Below are 18,728 nucleotides of genomic sequence, written 5' to 3'. Positions count from 1 at the left end.
TCTCACTGATTTCACCTGGCCTTGGCTTGGATCACCACATAACCTGCAGTTAGGTTTGTGCTGATAAATTTGCAGCAGGAACTTTTACTGAACTTTCTTCCTCCTAAAACCACGAACACCGCGATGAGGGACAAGCCACTCGTTTCAGAATGAAATACAGTCCTTCCTCTTTCCACTTCTCCCTGCTTCAAGTCTTGTTACTTTCTTGAAATGTCCTGACCTGCAAAAAAATCCTTTAAAGCTCTTTTCCCTTGAAGGTTTGCATCTGATGTTATCAAAGTTAATTAGATAATTGATACAAAATTCACACAAGGCTCTCTAGTCTTTTAAACATAGTACCTTCCCCAGGCTGTGAACTTTAAATTATATAAACGGGAGAATCATCTGTTGTTTTACTGTGCTTAACTTTAGGCTATGTTAAAACTGATGGCTAATTGTTTTTTATGTATCTAAAGCACTTTATTGTTCTTTTAATAATATTTTTTCTTTGTTCGTAGTTGTTCCTTTGCCAAAGGGTAGTGCCTATAACGTTAACGACTTCAGTCTCCTTGGGATCTGGTATGAGTTTTTTTGTAGCTGTTTTGTTAGTCAGAAAATCCCCCTCACTCATATTTTGTTGTTGTTGATGTTGTTTTTGCTGTTATTTGAGTTTATGGTAGTTCCTGGGGGATATTTCCTAAGGTTTACTCAGTGGAACTCGTCTCACATAACTTACGTGGAAAGTGGAATACTGCTGTCTCTCTTCTGCAGCTGGGGAGGTTTTCAGCTTTGCGTTGGACTACAGCACCCTTTTAAGCTAGCTAGACAAAGAACAGTCACTTATTTATAATGCATGCTTACAGTTGTCCTATTTTTGCTACTTATGACATTCAGAGGTCTTCAAAACCAATGATGTTAGCCTTAACGGCAGCCTCAGAAAGCTGCTTGAAGAAATAAAAACAATAGATTGTGTCCAGTTAAATCCTACCATAACTCTGCCAAACATAGCGGCAGTAAGGAATGAATTTAACCAACCAATGTCATTCACAAAATTTTAGGATAGAAGTATAGCACTGAAGAAGTGAAGTGTATGGGTATGCATAAAATTAAGTTACAGAGTGCAAACAAATGCAAATAAAAAAGAAGCAGCGTTCCCTGAAGGATAAATAACAGGTAATGAGAAACCCCTCCCTGTGTAGTCTTTGTAGATGACTGACTCTCACTCTTCCTGGATATAGCTTTAAAATTTCTGCAGTGCAGGTGCTCACTTTCAATAAGCAAGCAAGGAAGGTAATAACTAGGAAGATAATGTATTTTATATCTTATCAGTTGTACACAAAAGCAAGAGTCGGTTGTATTGGGAATTTCTGTGTGTTTGTGGGGTTTTTTTGGTACGGGATGGGGACAAATAAGTCTCTACTTACATAACTTTTTAATAGAATCAAGTCCTCATTGACACTTTCAATGTTTCTTTGCTTGTCATTTGACCACTATTATATGTCCGTACAATTGCGTACTAAGTAAGGGTGTGTATGTACTCATTTCTGTTTTTGGCTCTTGTTTAAGTAACCATTCAAGATATAGTTCTGATATTGTCAGAGCTAACAATGGCTCTTTCACCTGGCGCTGGTGAGGCAGGCATTTGTTGGAGGAGAAGATTTGGGGTTCTCTCCTATCGATACAACTCAGCTGCTTGAGCCGGAGCTGTGGAGCAGCCACACAGTAGTGTACTCAGCCCAAGGCTGTTGGGTTCTTCACCCACTCGACCCAGCAGGCTCTTTTGGCTTCAACAGAGGCACAACAAATTGCAAACATTAATATTGTAACTTCTGAGAGGTATTTATTCATTCAGATCACTGTAATTTTTGAAACTGTACTTTAACAATCTTTTACTTTGTATTCCATAACTTAATACATCCAAATATAAAATAGGACAGGTGTACAATGTTTATTCCATAATTCAGGTCCTTAATTACAGTCTAGTAATTTACAGGCATGTGCTCTCTGTAAATCCTTTAAGCATGTCACTAAAACATTACTTTAATGCATCAGTAAGTTGGTCAAGACTTCTACAGCTGTTGTTTATTAACACCTAAGCCAACTATCTTAGACCAGTTAGCACAAAAGTGTATGTTTTTGTTTTACTTATTACAATGTATATGTTACTAATTATAGCCTATTGTATAATACTTCAAATGCACACACCTGAAAATATTTTCCCATTTTTTCAGAGAGCTATAGTTCCTAAATAACATCTAACCAAAGAATTTTATCCTAATTCCCAGAAAATTAGACAACTCTGTCTTACCTGTTGATTGAACTCTATCACCCACCTAACAGCCCAGATCATCACTGGCTGCACTGCCTACCAAGCATACTTGTTTGGGATTACACAAAGTTGTCCCCAGCCATCCTTCTTGGCCCTTTAAAAAACACTGGTTGAATCTCCAGAGACTGTTTTGTCCTGAATGTTGTTTAACAGCAAGTGAAGGCTGTATTCCAGACTCTCAGAAAAATGAGAGGAATGGATATTTTGCAGGATACCTGCAGGAAAAGGTGTTTGTTCACAGAGATGCCTGGAAATCACTCTGACCATCAGAAAGGCTACTTGGTAAATAGAAACATCTCAGAGGCTCAGAACGGACTGCACATTTCTGTTTGGTTACCTAACGCCTGGTAACTCTGCGTGAGTTTTTGTGGGCTGGACTGCTGTGAAGAGTGAGTTGAGAGAAAGTTGTACAGTGGACCAGATCATCTGGACAGTTGGTCAGTATCGAGCTGCTTTGGCCTATAGAGGGTCAGATGGAGAACAACAAGCGAGGCCAAAGTTGAAAGGAAAATGTCCCCTTGCAGGGACAGCAACCGTGGATGAAGACTCCCTGAAACAAAGAATGTTTTATATAGACAATATGCAGAGAATCATACAGAAAAATGCCAGCAGAGCCCTAACTAAACATCATTATCCTTCCAGGTGTAAAAACTACCATGATATATTTAGTTGTAGAGCAGTGGCTGTGATTTGGAGGCTGATATAACAGGAATAAAGGAAACTGAATTTTAGAGCGGCTTCTTTTGCTCCTATAAGGAATCCTCCTTCCTTGGCTGACAGTTCTTTTAACAATGCGTTTATATAGACTTCATACTGGTACCCTAACTTCTTAGCAACTCTGACTTCTTGTTTAGTGGAGGGACAAGGTACAGTTTCTATTCATGGGTTCCAGTTAGAAATAAATGTTACTGGAGATGCATAAAAACAAATAGGAAACAAATGAAAGTATTCTGGTCTCATAAGGAAAAAAAGATCATGTTTTACCGCTGTCTCTGCAAATGCAGCTTTGATAACAAGAATCTCGGGGAGTTCTTTTTATATATATTATCTTTGCTGATACACCTGGGAGTAAACTGAGGACCTCTACAGCTAAAAGCAAAAGCTGCTGCATGTTCAATGATAACTCTCTTTTGGGGATTCTGTTAACAAATAGCCCCTCATACTCTCTGCAGCTTGACCAGAGGGGAACCTATATCATGCATTCATTAGAGAATACATATCAAATTTAGATTTGAAATAAAGCCTTCAATCAGAAATGTTATAACCTTTTGGTGGCTTATACAACTACATTTTAATTTAACATTATTCTAACTCAGGTTCTTGTATCTACGTTAATTTGATAAGAATAAAAGCAGTTAAAACCTGTTTATCAAGCTTAAGTTCAGCTGCTTCTAAACATACATAAGAAGTATATCTACAGAATAAGAAGCTTCTGTTCTTACATAATCCCCTTTCTGGGTAGAACAGAATTTTGAAGCTGGGTGGCAAATTAGATGAACAATGGAATTTTTCTCCTGGAAGGAAGTCATTGAATGTCTGTCTGTCTGTGCTACGAACTGTATCTCTACCACGGGCAAAATCTGCAGTGAGACTGACCTCTGTGGATGGGCCCTCTCCCTTCTCCTTACACGCCATTCTCCTCCACCACTCCCTGTGCTAGAGCAGTGCAGTGCCAGCTGCAGCAAGACGAGCCCCTGAGGCAGAAGGACTCCTGGGTCTGCCAGCTCCAGACTAAAGTAGCTTTAGTCACTGTTATCTTGGGGAAGGGATCTGCAACAGCAGAAACACCAGGCTTATCTGATGAAAGGCTTCTATGCAGAGTACCTTCAGTAACATACCTACCTAAGGTGGGGAACTCAGCTCTGGCTTAGTGTCCAACAAAGTTTTGCTCTAGCTGCTCTCCCATATCTCACCAGCAGTACATTTCAGATCATGTATTTCTCTTTACTCTAAATTTAAGTCCTTGGTATGTGGGTGGGTGGGAGGGGGGGGTGATTGCTTCTCAACTCCTGCACGTTTGTGAGGGAATGAACATGGAAGCACTGATGTGGAGAGGTATCCAAAATTATCAGTGACCGGCCTTTGTAGGTCATGCTTCCTTCATATCCAGTAAAAAGCCTGACTCCTGCTTCTTCCTGCTTATCACCTATTTCCTCCTTCCTTTCGCAACTAAGCTTCCATGTCATAATCTTGCCATTTGGCCTTTCACCTTACTGCAGGCTCATGACTCCTGATCCTCTTAATCTAGGATCATTACTATCAACCACTCCTTTAGGCTAGTGAGACCTTTTTTCACAGATGGATAGTAAGGCACCTACAGATCTTTCAGGTCGATAATATTGTTCTAGCTTTGGTGCCATTTGGGGTTTTTGGCTAAACTCTGCCTAGTAGAGCCAGCTAGATGCTCCAAGCTGAGGAGCAGAAATTTGCTTGGGCTGTGACTCCTTCAAGCTTGAAGTCAATTATTGGGAGAGGTGAAGGATTAACTTAATTAAATCAACTAATGCTTTGGCAAAGGGTTAGGAATTGTGCTGAGGTTAAGGAGGATGAAGGTTAATGAATGAGGACCAAGTTTTTCTTTCCCATTACTAATGTCTTTTAGATAGTAGGAGTTACGAGACTTGTCTTGTTGCAGCTCCCTTCACATCACCTACGCTGTTCACGATGTCAGTCTCAATACCCTGTTCATCTGCCTCTCAAGAAAGGGTCATTGTGACTTTTTCTGGCTCTTCTCTGAGATAAGGCCTTTCCTGCTCGGCCAGTCCATGAGGCTCCTTTTTTTTCCACACACCACTTCTGGCTGTGCTTATGCCACAATAGCCACACACAAGAAACAGATCTTCATGTATTCTTAACCTGTTTGACCATGCTGTGGACATGGCATCAGTAGGTAACCACATATTCTTATTGTTTTAAGCCATGTCATCTTTATTCCCCTATTGTCTGCATTGTTTTCACAAAGGCCAATGAAGCACTTCTCATACTATCAGGTCCTGTGAAATGGGTAAAAATGCTGAGAGGATGGGAACCTTATAAACACAGGACACATATAATCTTCTCAATGATACTTAAGAAGTTTTGGAAATGTGAAATATTTTTCAGTTCACCTCTAGCTAAACTTTGTCACTGTTTGCTTGTTTTTTTATGCACTTGTTAGACTGTTTTATGAGCTTTTTCTCTGCTTAGATTGTCTTCAGTCCAGTGCACTGAGAATTATAACACGGAAATGTCAGATTACAGTAGACCTCATGGCATATTTATGTATTATACATGGTTAAAAAAAATCTGTCAGCAACTAACTACAGAGTCACTAAAAACTGAATTTGTTTTAGACTAGAAATAGAAAGCATTACAGGCTATAGATTGTCTAAGCTATATTACTTAAGTATCTAAATTTTTCCAGGCAATGGCTACTATTTTTGAACAAGAAGTTTAGGAAAGTCTGTTAGCACACAGAACATAATAACCAGGTATGTCTCCTGATATCTTTTTGCTTACACCTCATATAATCTTTAAAAGTTCTTTCAAAATTTCCTTTCAGATAGGGTAAGATCCTCAAAATGTTATGAAAAAGCATTTTGGGATCCTTGTGCTCTTTGTAAGAGGATATATGGAACAGATTTGGAAGGGAATTAAACAAATTTATGAACTTTATATGCCTAACAGCAGAGGAGGTTTGGGGTTACTTGTGATCAGCCTTTTGTTTTCAAGGTTTGAAACAGTTTGTCTAATCACCTTGAGGGAGTCAGAAAATATTTCCATCTTCATATTTGTTTTCAATGTGTGTCCTCTGTTCTCTTGAAAAATGCCAGGCTCATAGCATCAAAGATTGATGTTCTTCACATAGAAAATGGATATGGTCTTTGCAGCAGCCACGCTGAAAGCCTCCCTGCATTGCCTTCCTAAAGTGCTTCATTCGAGATTTGTTTGGACAGATTGAAAGGGCATCACTCTGTCAGTCCCTTGCAAAAGTTATCAGTAAAAACGCAACGTAATCCTGATTACAATGATTTGTTTTTTCTTTTTTATAAAGGTGACAGCTGGCTACTCTTAAAGAGGTTCAACCTATCAAATAAATTTGGTTAAGCTATTTATATATCTTTCTTTTATGGTCCTCTGTGGCATCCAATTTCACTGAGGTCACTTGAGACTGATGACTGGTAAATTGCCAGTAATCAAAGGTTTTTAAGTGCTTGTCAGCTTCCTTGCAAGCTTAGTCTATCTCTATCATGAAGAAGACCTAGTTCAGCAGCTACAGACCATTTATCCATAAACTGATAATACTCAGATAAGAAGTATGCATTATATCATTAGAATATCCATGACGTTGCTGAAACATTTGCTCTAAAACAATCTCATTTTTCTGAAATAAGATCATGGTTAATGAAAAGTGAATTCTTGTCAAGGCTGCAACACAACTGCTCTCCAACCTGTCTCTGTGAAATGCCTTTTTTCCCAACTCGTCCTCTCTCCTACAAACCCCCAGCCCTAAGGCTTCTAGTTTTTGCAATATTTGCAGGGAAATATATTTGACTTTACAGTTTTAGTTGTACTTGGTGTTTATTTCGGGTTTTGCAGTTGTTATATCCCATAGTATTCGCAGACCACAAAAAGAGTCAGATAACCTTACATCAAAAAAAGTTACGGGTAGATGCTGATGAACTCTTAATTAAGATATAAAGATCTTGTTTACAGGTACATAGATTAAAGCCCTCTTAGCCATAAAATAATGTAATGAAAGACTGAGGCAAGTCATCAGCTGGGACAGATTGTTATAGCTCCACTGAAATTACAGCCCTTCATCAGTTTATGCTACCTGAGGACTAGATTCAACGTATATTCAGAACTATCTGGTATTTTGAAACATTGTCTGTGAATATATAGTCTGCCATTTTAGAAAAATGCATGTTGAAGCTAAATCCTCCTCGTTAAATATGAGAGGAAAATTTATCGGTCTATCCTACCTTTTGAGTTGTGCAGATGTTTTCTGGGTGAGAAAGTTGTGGTTGAAGGAAGCCTTATAGAAATTCTGAATGTTAAATTAGTCATGAAATGCTGATATCAGTGGGAAGCTTTGGAGAATACCCAAGACAGAATTTAATTTAGAGGTAGGGATGATCATATATTCTTAATAAAACTTTCTGTTGAAGGAGTCCTGGGCTTAGTAAGTCATAACCATTTTGAGATCTTTGTCCCTAGGTTACATTCTACCTACAGTAGGATGATTATAATTGTCCGTGGTGAAGCTCCATGCTAGAATTTCTGTCTCATGTTTTAAAAAAGATAAATTTATTTAAGCTGAAAATAGTAAGATAATGGTGCTCATTTTCAGGCTGAGTCCTATCTGGAGAATGCTATTTTTTCTGTGCAGTTGTGGTGATACTAAATACTTGGAATATCAGCCCATGAAGTGAAAACAAGCCTCTCTTCCACATCTATCTTCTTCCACTGGTTACATATACATACACACACACACACACACACACGCGCATGCGTGCGCACGTGTGTGTGTGTATATGTGTGTGTGTTTCTACTATGGCAAGTTCTCATTAAATTTTTCTCAAGATCTGGCCCTTGACTCGAGCTTTATATTTCCCTACTGATCAAAAGTTGCTCACTGTTGACACACAACAGGCTTTAATATATTTTCCCTATATTTTGGCTGTAAAAACGGAAAACAACATTATTCAGAACACATGTTTTCAAAAGACCTGAATATCAGTAATGTGGACTGTTTTGTGATAAATTACAGAATTTACAAAGGCTGCTAGAGCTTACAATTAGCATCCAACTATGAGTAATGGGAAGGTTTCCTTTGGCAGTGCAAGATTTTGTGCAATATTACTCAAAAAGGGTTGTAAAAGGCTTAGAATATCTTTGCCCCAACAGCATCTAATTCCCGTTAGACAATGCAAAATCAAATCATTGAGATGCAGTCAGACACTGGATGATACAACCCTACCAATCTGTGCATAATATAAATTACTTAGCTGGTTTAGCAGTTCTTGCCTCTCAGCAAATTTCAGACATACAAGGCTGCTTCCAGGACTTTGACAGTTTGGGGCCAGTTTCAATTTGCAGCTTGAGGATTTCATTTACATTTCAGGCACCCATTTTTCCAAATCCTCTTTCCTCATATTCAGGCTGCACATAAATGATGCTACAAGCACCGCACCTGGGAAGGCTGACTGTCTGCAGTACCCAGTCTGGTTCTGTATACTGATAGCTAAATAAATCTGAAATATCCCTATACAGGCTACTGCCGTACTACTTCCATTCTTCAGTGCATCATATCTTCATTTAAATTCAAACAATACCTAAACAAATTGGTTTCTTTTAAAAACAAAAAATAAGCAGTCTAACTCTATAGACATATTTCTTTTTGATTATTTGAAATATCTCTTCACTAACTTGCAGCAACTGCTCAATGTATGGATGCGTTTCACAGTTTTCCAACTGCATGCATCCTGAATCCTTCAAGATATCATTCCCCTCCTAAAAAGTTCCTATGACGTACAATTTAGGGTCTTAATCTGCAACTACAAGGTGCTGCCATAAAACAGCACATGGTTATTGCTACTAGAACCATCCTCTGGAGGCAATAGATGCTCTTTGCACATAAATGCAGCCTAAGGAGCAATAAACAAAACAGTCACCCTACTCTCTCAAAACAGGGTAGTTTACACATGGGTGTTTTGATTAGTCAGCCACCTCCACAGTGATCAGAATAAACGAGTTAATTACCTACAATATTTTTACAACCTGAAAGCATTGTTACAGCCATCTCTTACAGGATGTGATCTATCTGCATTTATGGTACTTTCATCTGTAAGTTCATGTTTCAAGCAAAAGCAGGCCACATAAAAATTTGTATGTACTCTCAGCTTGAAAAATCTCAAACCTGCCAATTATGTTCCACACATCAGTATTAAATAAGTTCTGATGAGACAGAACCACAGGCCTCTCAAACAAGTTTTTGACCACACATTAACTTCCTTCCTCTCATGCCAGCAACATGATGGATCTGAGGGACTCCATGTGCTATAACAACCTTCTGTGTGACCGAGTTCTGTCTTACCCTGCATTGTCAATGTGCCTAAAGGGCCAAAATACTGTAACATTTAACTTGTTTGCACTTCTCTTTTCCTGTAGCATGGAATTTATAATGCCATTAACTTGATAACTCTGGAAGTTCATGTGATTTCTACCACAGATTTCATCAAGAGCTCTGAGAAGCCCCAACTAGTTTCACGTAAATTTTCCCTCATGGGTGTCAAAAACGCCATATGATCTCTGCAAGATCTTTTAAACTGCACTGCAGGGAGTCAACACTTTTTTAGCTGATGGCAGTGTACCAATGTTAATTTGACTAACTTAATTCAACATGCAGTATAGAATTATTTTTTTAGTCTTATGGTTTTTTTTTTCCAGACTATGTTCAAGTCAATTTAAATTTTGGTAACAATCCTACATTTAGAGAAGATAGCTAGTCCACAAACCTTTCATTATGCTGAAGTTGCTGACGTTATATTTGTCACTGAAAAAATCTCAGCTTGTGTGACGGTGGGATTTGAATCACTTTTGATAAACGCATCATGTACAGCAGCTTGATTGCTTTACTTTTTTTCCTGACTGAAGAGGAGAAATGGGAGGTCAAAACTTTACAGTTTATGTCATGCTTCACTACAGTGTAATTCTAGACCCTAAGATTTCTACCATTCCTATTTAGGTAATGAATGGAATGTAAAAGGGAGGTATTTAAAATTAATTGCAGCAGTTCTGAGGGTTAAACCCGCTTAACCCAACCTTTTATTAAGAGAATGTCAGCAGAGCATATATTTTGTCTGGGGAGTGCTGGGACATCATTATTCTTCCACCAGCATGTTTAATTCTAAAACCTGGGATTTCTTCAGGTTCCTGCAGCGGTCATGCACACCATATACCCATCCCAAATTATAGTATCTGTTCTGAGCTACTCACTACAGCAGGATTTGACCTGAGAAACTCTAGAGTTTTGTTTTACTTTATTAACTTGGAGTACTTTTAAATAATTTTTAAACAAAGTTTCCCCTCGACCAGCAAGGGAATTTTCAGCCTGAAGTTCTCAGCAGCATCCGGTGAGGCTCCCAACCAAGTTCTTCAGATACTGTACATCCACAAGGACAGCCTGTTGGCTTTTGCTGTGGCATTTTCTTAAGCCTCAGAATAGATTTCCTGGATCTAGGAAATGTAATTCCTGACTCCTTTGACCCAGATGCTGGCAAAAAAGTAGTCTGCAGTCTGTACGTAATTGGCTTTTTTTGTTTTGTTTGTTTTTTTCCTAGGAACTGGCCTTGCTGTTAAATTTTTCTAAAACAGTCATATTAATATGTTCAAACATCCACTGTTGAGTTTCAGATAAAGGATCACATCTGTTCATGAAAATCTTCTTCTCAGCTGGGTTGCAATCTATGCAGCTGTTGCTTACCGGATGGAACAAAGTTTTGTCCTACAGGAATGAGAAAAAAATAGAATTAGATAGTAAATACCAAGTAATTGGAAGTGTTCTCATTTTACGGAACATGGATTAACACAGCACTAGCTGAAATGATTTTGTATTCTCTGTGTGCTAACCTTCTGTAACAAACAGATATTAGGGAGCTGCAGAGAATGGAATGATTGTTCTTGGATTATTATCCCTCAGAAAACTGGGGATACAAGAAAGTGAGGAAAATCTTTGTATATCATGCTAACTCTCCCATTTAAATGTCAGAATGTCGTTTGGATTTGTTTTTTGACATTTTCTACTGTGTTTCTGTGCAGGAGGATCTGCAATACTTTGTTTGGAAGAGGGATACACTACAACTTGATGAAGATGTTAAAAATGGATATTAACTGAAGTGCTGTGATGGGTGGTCAGACACAGCACTGGTGATCTCTGTTCCCACCTCATAAGACGTAGACTTTGTCTATGACCTTGATAAGACAAGCCACTGAAATGCTCTATCACCACTCATAAGAAGTAAATCGTAACACTTTTATCTCCTTATGGAGATTCTGCAAGATCAGTATTTATTAAGTTGCTTTATGAAAGGATATTTATTATGATTCGTTTTATTAATTGTATATCACAAAATTGGAGTGCATTGTAAATAGTCTCACTGTGAATTTTTGGTGCAGCAGAAACTACCCAGATGGACAACTGGTATTTGTGGATCTGATAGTTTCAATGTATTTAGTTCATGTGGGCAAGTGGCTGAGAGAGACAGATGTGGGAGTGATTAGGTGGTTTGAAAGTTTCCAGGGACTATGCAATGCATTTACTGTATCTGTTGAAATAACATTTCAGATTACCTTCAGTAAGCACATCCAGGCTTTTCTCCTCTGTGCCAAGCATGCCCTGCTAGTATTTTAATACTAATCCAGGATATGCCTGCTTGCCTAATCAGAGTTTGTGAGTGAAGAAAGAATGCTACGTGTCAAATCATGATTAATTAAAAACTCTGAGCAACAATTATACAGAAACTCCTCCTTAGCTAAAAACATCCACATTCAGAAAAGAAGTATGAGGACAAACCTGAATATAACAGAATAAGCTAACAACAAATAGTAGCAATTTAAAAACACCTTTGAAAAAGAAAGCTTGGATTTTTTTTCTTTCTTTATATTGCGAAAGATGAAATTAAATGATTTGGGGAGTGCAAAATATTGGTAATTTATCATATCCTTTTTTATTTTTAGCATATGCAACAGTGAGCAAAATCAAAAGCATATCATTGTGCTCTGGCCACGGGTGATAGCGTTACCTCTGCCTTTCGAAAACACTCGCTCTCACCTCCAACATCTGCTCTTCCCCAAGTCAGCAGCTCAAGACACACACAAGACAGTAAGTCTGAGGGACCGTCAAGGATGATAGGACTAAACCAAACCTATGGGCTTTGTTTGGATCAGGAGGGTATAGACTTTTGCTTCATGCTCCGAGTTTTGCCTCTCTGTTCTATGATGTGAGCAGACAGGAGGTTTAAACTTGCAGGATGGGCTAACTGTACCTTGCACAAAAGGCTTTTGTGGTCCAGCAAGAACTGCATACCATCTAGTGGGTGGTATGAAAAAAGGATATGCAGCCATTTTTGCAGCGAGCCACCTCTCCCTGTCACTCTGTGAGAAACTGAGGGGCACTGGCCAAAATCAGGAGCTTGCAGTGATCGCGCCACAGCTGACCCCTCTGCTGTGAGGCCTTGGAAGAAAACATCTACTGCATTTCTTTCTATCACAGATGGGGATAAGGCTTGGCTAGGCTTAAGTATTTTTGCTATTAAGAAGCTGAAGTTGGAACACTAGAAGCTTTAGTATGGTGGTTGGTACAAGAGGAAAGGAAACTGCTTCAGTTCAAAAGGAGTGTTATGAAAAACACTCCAGCCTTTCCAAAGAAAGCTGGCGTTCTTTGTACTCCCAGAAATATCCAGGGGATGTGATTTTTGAATGAAGCACTGTTGGAGCTTTCTTTCAGAAAGCACAGCCATTAGGAGACACAAGCGTCTTTTAAGAAGAGGGACGGAGTTACTACTCCGGAAAAAACTTCTGGATGACTTAGCTATATATAAAGGCGTATTAATTTATCATCTCAAGCTTGCACTGACCTAAGGTCAAAGCCTGCTGTTCTCACAGAGTTCAAGGGAAACAGGCCCAGGACTTGCTCAGTTGTACGCATCTCAGAGAAGAACTTTCCAAGAGAAATATATAAATTCCTCTTTATATCAATATTAAAAAGCCACAAGAAGTCTTTCAGAGACTTTTGTAACATCTAAAAACAGCAGAGTGATTTTTTTTTTTTATTCTACATGAAGGCAAGTCTGAATATTATTTGTAGAAGGAGAAACTTCTCCATAAGATAATGGGCCTCGACAGTTCAGGGGTTGGTAATGAGGCACTGAGCCTTTCATTTACGTTAGGTCACTGCTATAACTACGGCCAAGGTCAACAGCAACTGGAAGTCATTATCAGCTGGTGGCTGCAGTAGTTTATCTGAAATTAGCTGGTAGCCCCAGCACAGTTTCTGCAGGACAGATGTCCATATGAAAAAAGCCACTATCACAATGACGTGTCTTTGGTCGTCTGAGGAAAAAATCTACGAACCTACCGTGTGAAGAGTGAACTTATTCTTACAGTTTGTCCCTGAAGCTGTCAGGAGACTATGAACAAACCACGCTGTTCTGTGCACAGGGAACTTTAGTTTTTGACGTTGTCAGTCTAGCATCCATCATAATCGCTACGCGCAGGGTAGAATTATAGTATAATGAAATCGATTTTGCACAATTTTTTTTTAAGACCTACTAAATCAGCTCTCTCTTGGATACTTGTAGAGGCCCTACAAATAGCACTAAAGGGACTAGGGCACATAAATTGAATCATACTTTATCAGAATCTGTGTATTACCTATCAACTGAGAGTGATGCTAAATTGAAAACTGGAGGCATATTCCTGCCCTGGGAGGAATGGAAAACTGCAGACACTGTTGATCTTTGGCTCTGGCGTGCTTAGGAATCATATACAGTTAAGGAAATGCCTTTAGTTTGGGAAGCCATTATTCTCCAAAATCTCTAATAATTTCAATTTATTTACATTTATCTATCTAATCTCCCAGACTGCTTATGTCAGAGGACCATTACGGTGTCAACATTTTTTTCCTCAGTATTAAACTCACTTTCTTCTCTTTCCTACCCCCAGTAGTACTTATGATATCACTTGGATTCATTCTACTTCCTCAGTTCTTCCAGGGATTTCTTTAGGTTGGTTTCTTAATGTCACAAACTTACTAGACTTTCAAATAGTTAAATAGTTACTCAGATGTAGTTTAAGACTCAGCCATATATTTGATTAGCAGTATGGTAATAAGGATAAGTGTTTTTTTGACACACTTGCCGTATGTACATCAGCAAGTAGTGTGGCACAATAAAAGTGCATGTGTTGAGTGAAACAGCAAGTACTGGCAACCTGACGTCCACAGCTTTGGACTAAAAGTCTAGTGCCGAGTCTGCATGTTTATTAGCAGTGGGAGAAATTGTTTTGGATTAGTTCATTTGAAAAGAATCCCATTTACATGCTTTGAGACTGCACTTCAATGAGAAATAAAGTACAGGAAGTGGGGATGAGCTGGAAACGTTTTTCAGAGGAGCACTTCTCACCCAGAGTAAAACATTAACGTATTTTACTTGCTAGGAAAATATTTTAAATATTTTTATTTGCCAGTATCCAAATACTAATGTTCATATACTATAAAAATATGGAACTTTAAAGCAGTGTCTGACTTAAAACTGTATTTGCAACACTTTGTAATAGGCCTAATTTCTTTTACTGTGTAATAAATAGGCACATAGGCCTAATTTCTTTTTACTAGTAGCTTAAGAATGCAAATGTTCATGAAAAGAGACTGATCCGTAAGATCAAATGCTCTTATCTTCTAGTTTTATAGGAATGGTATGACAGCATAGTAAAAATTGCTTTATATTAAGCATCTTATAAGATTACTGACAAACAAAATCATTCTTCATAAAACACGGAGAAAATTATTGGTGAGATGGATATGCGATTAGGAAGGTATGGCTTCTGTAAGTAGTGCAGAGAAGAGAACAGACTTGCTGACCTGCTCTTTTTTTTTTACTAAACAGGCTGTTACTCTTATTTATTTAGGGTGCAGTTTTAGTGGCATACCATGCTAGAAAGGGCTCTAGTACAGATGCAGTTAAACCTTTTGCTTACATAGTTTACTTCGATTTGGGAAACAGTATAAATCCTATTGGCAAGATGCTCTCAAAATTAGATAAGGATTGTTGGTATAGCTGTACCACCAAATATCTCTAATACAAACCTGCCTTATATCAGAGCAAGTCAACTGTGTTAAACACTCAAAAACTACTTAATGTGTAGCCAAACTAAAACTATGCCTAAAAAAAGTATCCATAATTTTATCATTCCAATACTGTTTCTTAGTTTGACATTTTATAGCCAAACAGTAAGTGCTTATGCAAACTAATCAGGTTGCTGTCAGGTTTATATTACAGTTAAGACTGTCAGTACTTCCATCTCAAAAAAAAACGTTGAGGGCTTTCTTGCTGAGATGTAAACACCTGCCTTGCACTGAGAATCTTTATATGAGCCCTCTAAGCCTTCTGGGTAATGAAAACTGAAGCTGTGCAGAGGATTTAACAGAACTCACACTGCGTATTTTTTTCAAATGTCATTATTTCTTTGGCTGTCTGCGTTCTGTCCACATCAGAGGTGATGAGCCAAACAGAGGGCAGTGCAAGACCTGCATTTTGTCATATGAACCTGCTACATTAGGCACCAATGAAGTGCTAAAGGTATGAAAGCTCCTTTCTTGCAGCTCGGGTAGGCACAAAGATAAATCGGAAAGGTTCTGAAGCAAGAAAGCATTATTATGGCATTATAAAGCCAGATATGTGGCAACAGAGCCATGACAGTTTATGTCCTATAAATATCTGTCCCATACGTTCTAGTTGTATTACAGGTAATACTTCAGCTTCAAAGGGATTACATTTCTGGAAAATCTTGTTGTGCATCTCCAGTTGCAACATAAATCCTGTGAAAAGGCACAGGCTAGTAACTGGGCACTCCAAAAAAGTTTACCATACAAAACTAGAAAACACTGTTGAGGTTTATATGGCAAAGTCACAGTTTTAAATGATACATAGTAGCGAACCAATTTATAATCATTAAAAATAGTTTTGCCTGACACTTTTCTTGAGGGCCCAGTTACTAGCCTGTGCCTTTTTACAGTATTTATGCAATACAGGGCTTATTAGTGGAATAGTTAATCAAAACAACTCGCTGGTTAGCCTTTTTTTTTTTCTCCCCAATCTGGCTAGCATTACCAGGACTTGTTTGCCTAAACGAGGTGCTGACAGTTTTTAGCTTAACCTCATGTTTTCAGTGATTTATAAAAAGGGCTGAAACTTAGCAGATCAAAGTAATGTAGTGTCTTACTTTAGCGTCTTAGCAAAGTAGTGCTTATCTTTAATTTATAAACTCCCTCCTTCTGTGGGCTTACAGCAGTGCTTTTAATGTTGGTTTGGGGTTTTTTTGGACATATTTTTGTATCACTTGTAATCTTTAAAACGTAGTAAAATAATAATATTTAACTCATGAGCAGCATTTCTTGCTGCTGTCACATTGGATGAAAATATTTCCAATAGTGCTTCTGTTAAAATGACACGTGTCTTGAAGTGCCAGAATGGTAAAATGTCTTTCAGGGAATAGATCCAGCACAGACACCCTCTGTGCTGCATCAGATCCATATTCATCTAACTTTGACCTACATAGTTGAATGTTCAAAAGGAACATTAGAGATTAAAACAAAACTAAACTGGAGTAGGATAGAGTGGATTTTAAAACAAAACTTCTCTAACGGGGAAAACACAAGCCTATGCTGAGTTGAATACAGGCTTAAGATAGACTGAATTTCTGGGAACGACCTAGAGTGGCTCCAACCTTCCTATAGCTCCAGTGCTGGTTTCCCTTCATCCCGTGACAGTCATACAGTGTGACAGGACTACTGTGCGAAATGGCATCAAAGCAGAACTTCCTGGTGTGAAGTGGTTCCCCGGGGCGGATGTCCTCTCTCCAACCAAAGGTGAAGAGCTAGGAGAATGATCAGGCAAGATAACAATATATTAGTAATGAAAGACATTTAGAAACATACACATAGCTTGATTCATGTTTTCCTACTCCATACATCACAGCTGTTGATTAAATGAGATACGCATTTAATCACACACATGCATATGATTCAGTGATTCCAACTGCCTGAATTAAAGAAGTGCATCAACAGTAATGTGGAATATACCCCTAGAAGACACATTCACCAGTTTATGGCAGGGAAGAAAAAAATCTCTGGTGACACAGTTCTAGGAAGAGGAGAGGGAATATGCTGTAGAATTAAAACTTTAAGTTACCACAATTAAAGAAGCATTCACATATACTAGAACTATGACTACTTCGCATTCAGAAAGTCTCTGTCTTGGCCTCATGCTAGTGACATTCCCCTAACTCTCATTTGGGTCTCAAGAAGTTACCTGGAGAGAGCTCTCCATTACAGTATTTTTTCCATGTTTAATCAACAGTTTCCTCTGTTTCTATGGGACACTTTTAGCATGCCTTCTCTCTGCTCTCTCTCTTCCAAAATGACACACACTAAATGATCTTCATCTTTCTATTGTGAAGCCTGTGATCTACATGCAGCTTGTTAAAGCCCTTCTTTTTTTTCCTGGAGGCTTACAGTTAATAGAAGAATCCTTCTCAATCAGGCACCAGCTGTCTGAAATTATGCCATGACATTGCAGTCTTTCAATCATAAGATGAAGGTGACAGGTCTGACAGCATCAAATTTAAAGATGCAGCATGCATTTTCCTTTCCTATGGACCAATCAGTGCAGAAAACAGGCTGCAGATTATAAATTGCTACCTAGAAGCTCTGCTGAGAGCTGGGAGGGTTTTTCCCTTTTTCTCTTTTGCGTCAGTGCTCTTCTGTGCTCAGTCTTTCTTTCTGAGTGACTTTTGATTTCCCACAGTACAAACTGAAGCATAACATCGAGGGAGTCAAGCCCTGTTAAATGAGCAAACTTTGCTAGTGGAGATTGTTTAGCCATGACAGGTCAGGTGGAACTCCATGCAGGCTTATTATCCTGAAAAGAAGCCCCACATACTGCGTTTCAATTGCATCCAGCACCTCAGCTATCTCACTTAAAGGTAGCTTCAGTGTTTATATACCACTCTGCGCCCAGTAATGTATATATTTCCTGATAGAGCCAATATATACAAATCCAAACTAAACTAACTGTTGAGCTCAATGTGATGTGGCTCTGATCCTGAGTACTTCTGTTATGGTTCCCAGACTTTAATCCTTTCATTCTGATACCTGTCTTCTTTTTGTGGTCTTCCTAAAATATACACCTTTTAAAAATGACGCATCCTCAACGCTGTAGCACCCTCCAAATGCTGCATTTGAGAAGCACTATTGTTTCTCTTTGCCTGCAGGCACATAATATAAGCATATATCCAAACATTTGTCTTTTGTGTTGTGTGCCTCATTGAAAGCTCTTGTACTCTGTTAGCTGCTGTCATTCCCTATTTACTTTTATATTATAGGTTTTCTAGCCTGTATTTTTCTGGTCTGCCCCTATGTCCTGCTTATTTCCTCTTTCCTCCAGAAGGCATTTTACACTCATCTGCAGTAAAATGCAGTGGATGATTTTAACTTCATTTTCAAATCAATTCCTGCTTTTTAACAGGCTAAGTCTTTCTCCACTTTTCTTTGTGCTTTGCAGAAGCAGCGTCATGGACTCTATGCAAAGATACTTTATCATGTCACAAGCAAAGTGAGAAACAAGATTTGATACGGCAAAAAGCAACAATGCTGCTTCTT

The 18,728-nt window shown here is 38.5% G+C and overlaps 1 protein-coding gene across 10 annotated transcripts in view; it reads right to left on the bottom strand.

Annotated features, from left to right (window-relative positions):
• Positions 1-1,797: 1,797 nt before the first annotated feature.
• The window catches only part of GALNTL6 (polypeptide N-acetylgalactosaminyltransferase like 6), a 506,336-nt gene continuing 489,405 nt past the window's right edge, over positions 1,798-18,728 (bottom strand). For all 10 annotated transcript variants that reach the window (XM_068942492.1, XM_068942494.1, XM_068942498.1 and 7 more), the window contains 2 exons: positions 16,796-16,945; positions 1,798-10,796 (listed from right to left, as the gene is read on the bottom strand). In XM_068942492.1, coding sequence (XP_068798593.1) covers positions 10,629-10,796; positions 16,796-16,945 — 318 coding nt within the window. In that variant the 3' untranslated portion in view covers positions 1,798-10,628. The remainder of the gene's footprint in view (positions 10,797-16,795; positions 16,946-18,728) is intronic.

Source organism: Struthio camelus, chromosome 4 (genome assembly GCF_040807025.1).
Source record: "Struthio camelus isolate bStrCam1 chromosome 4, bStrCam1.hap1, whole genome shotgun sequence".
In the NCBI taxonomy this organism is placed as follows: Eukaryota; Metazoa; Chordata; class Aves; order Struthioniformes; family Struthionidae; genus Struthio; species Struthio camelus.
This window is presented reverse-complemented; position numbering and strand designations above follow the sequence as displayed.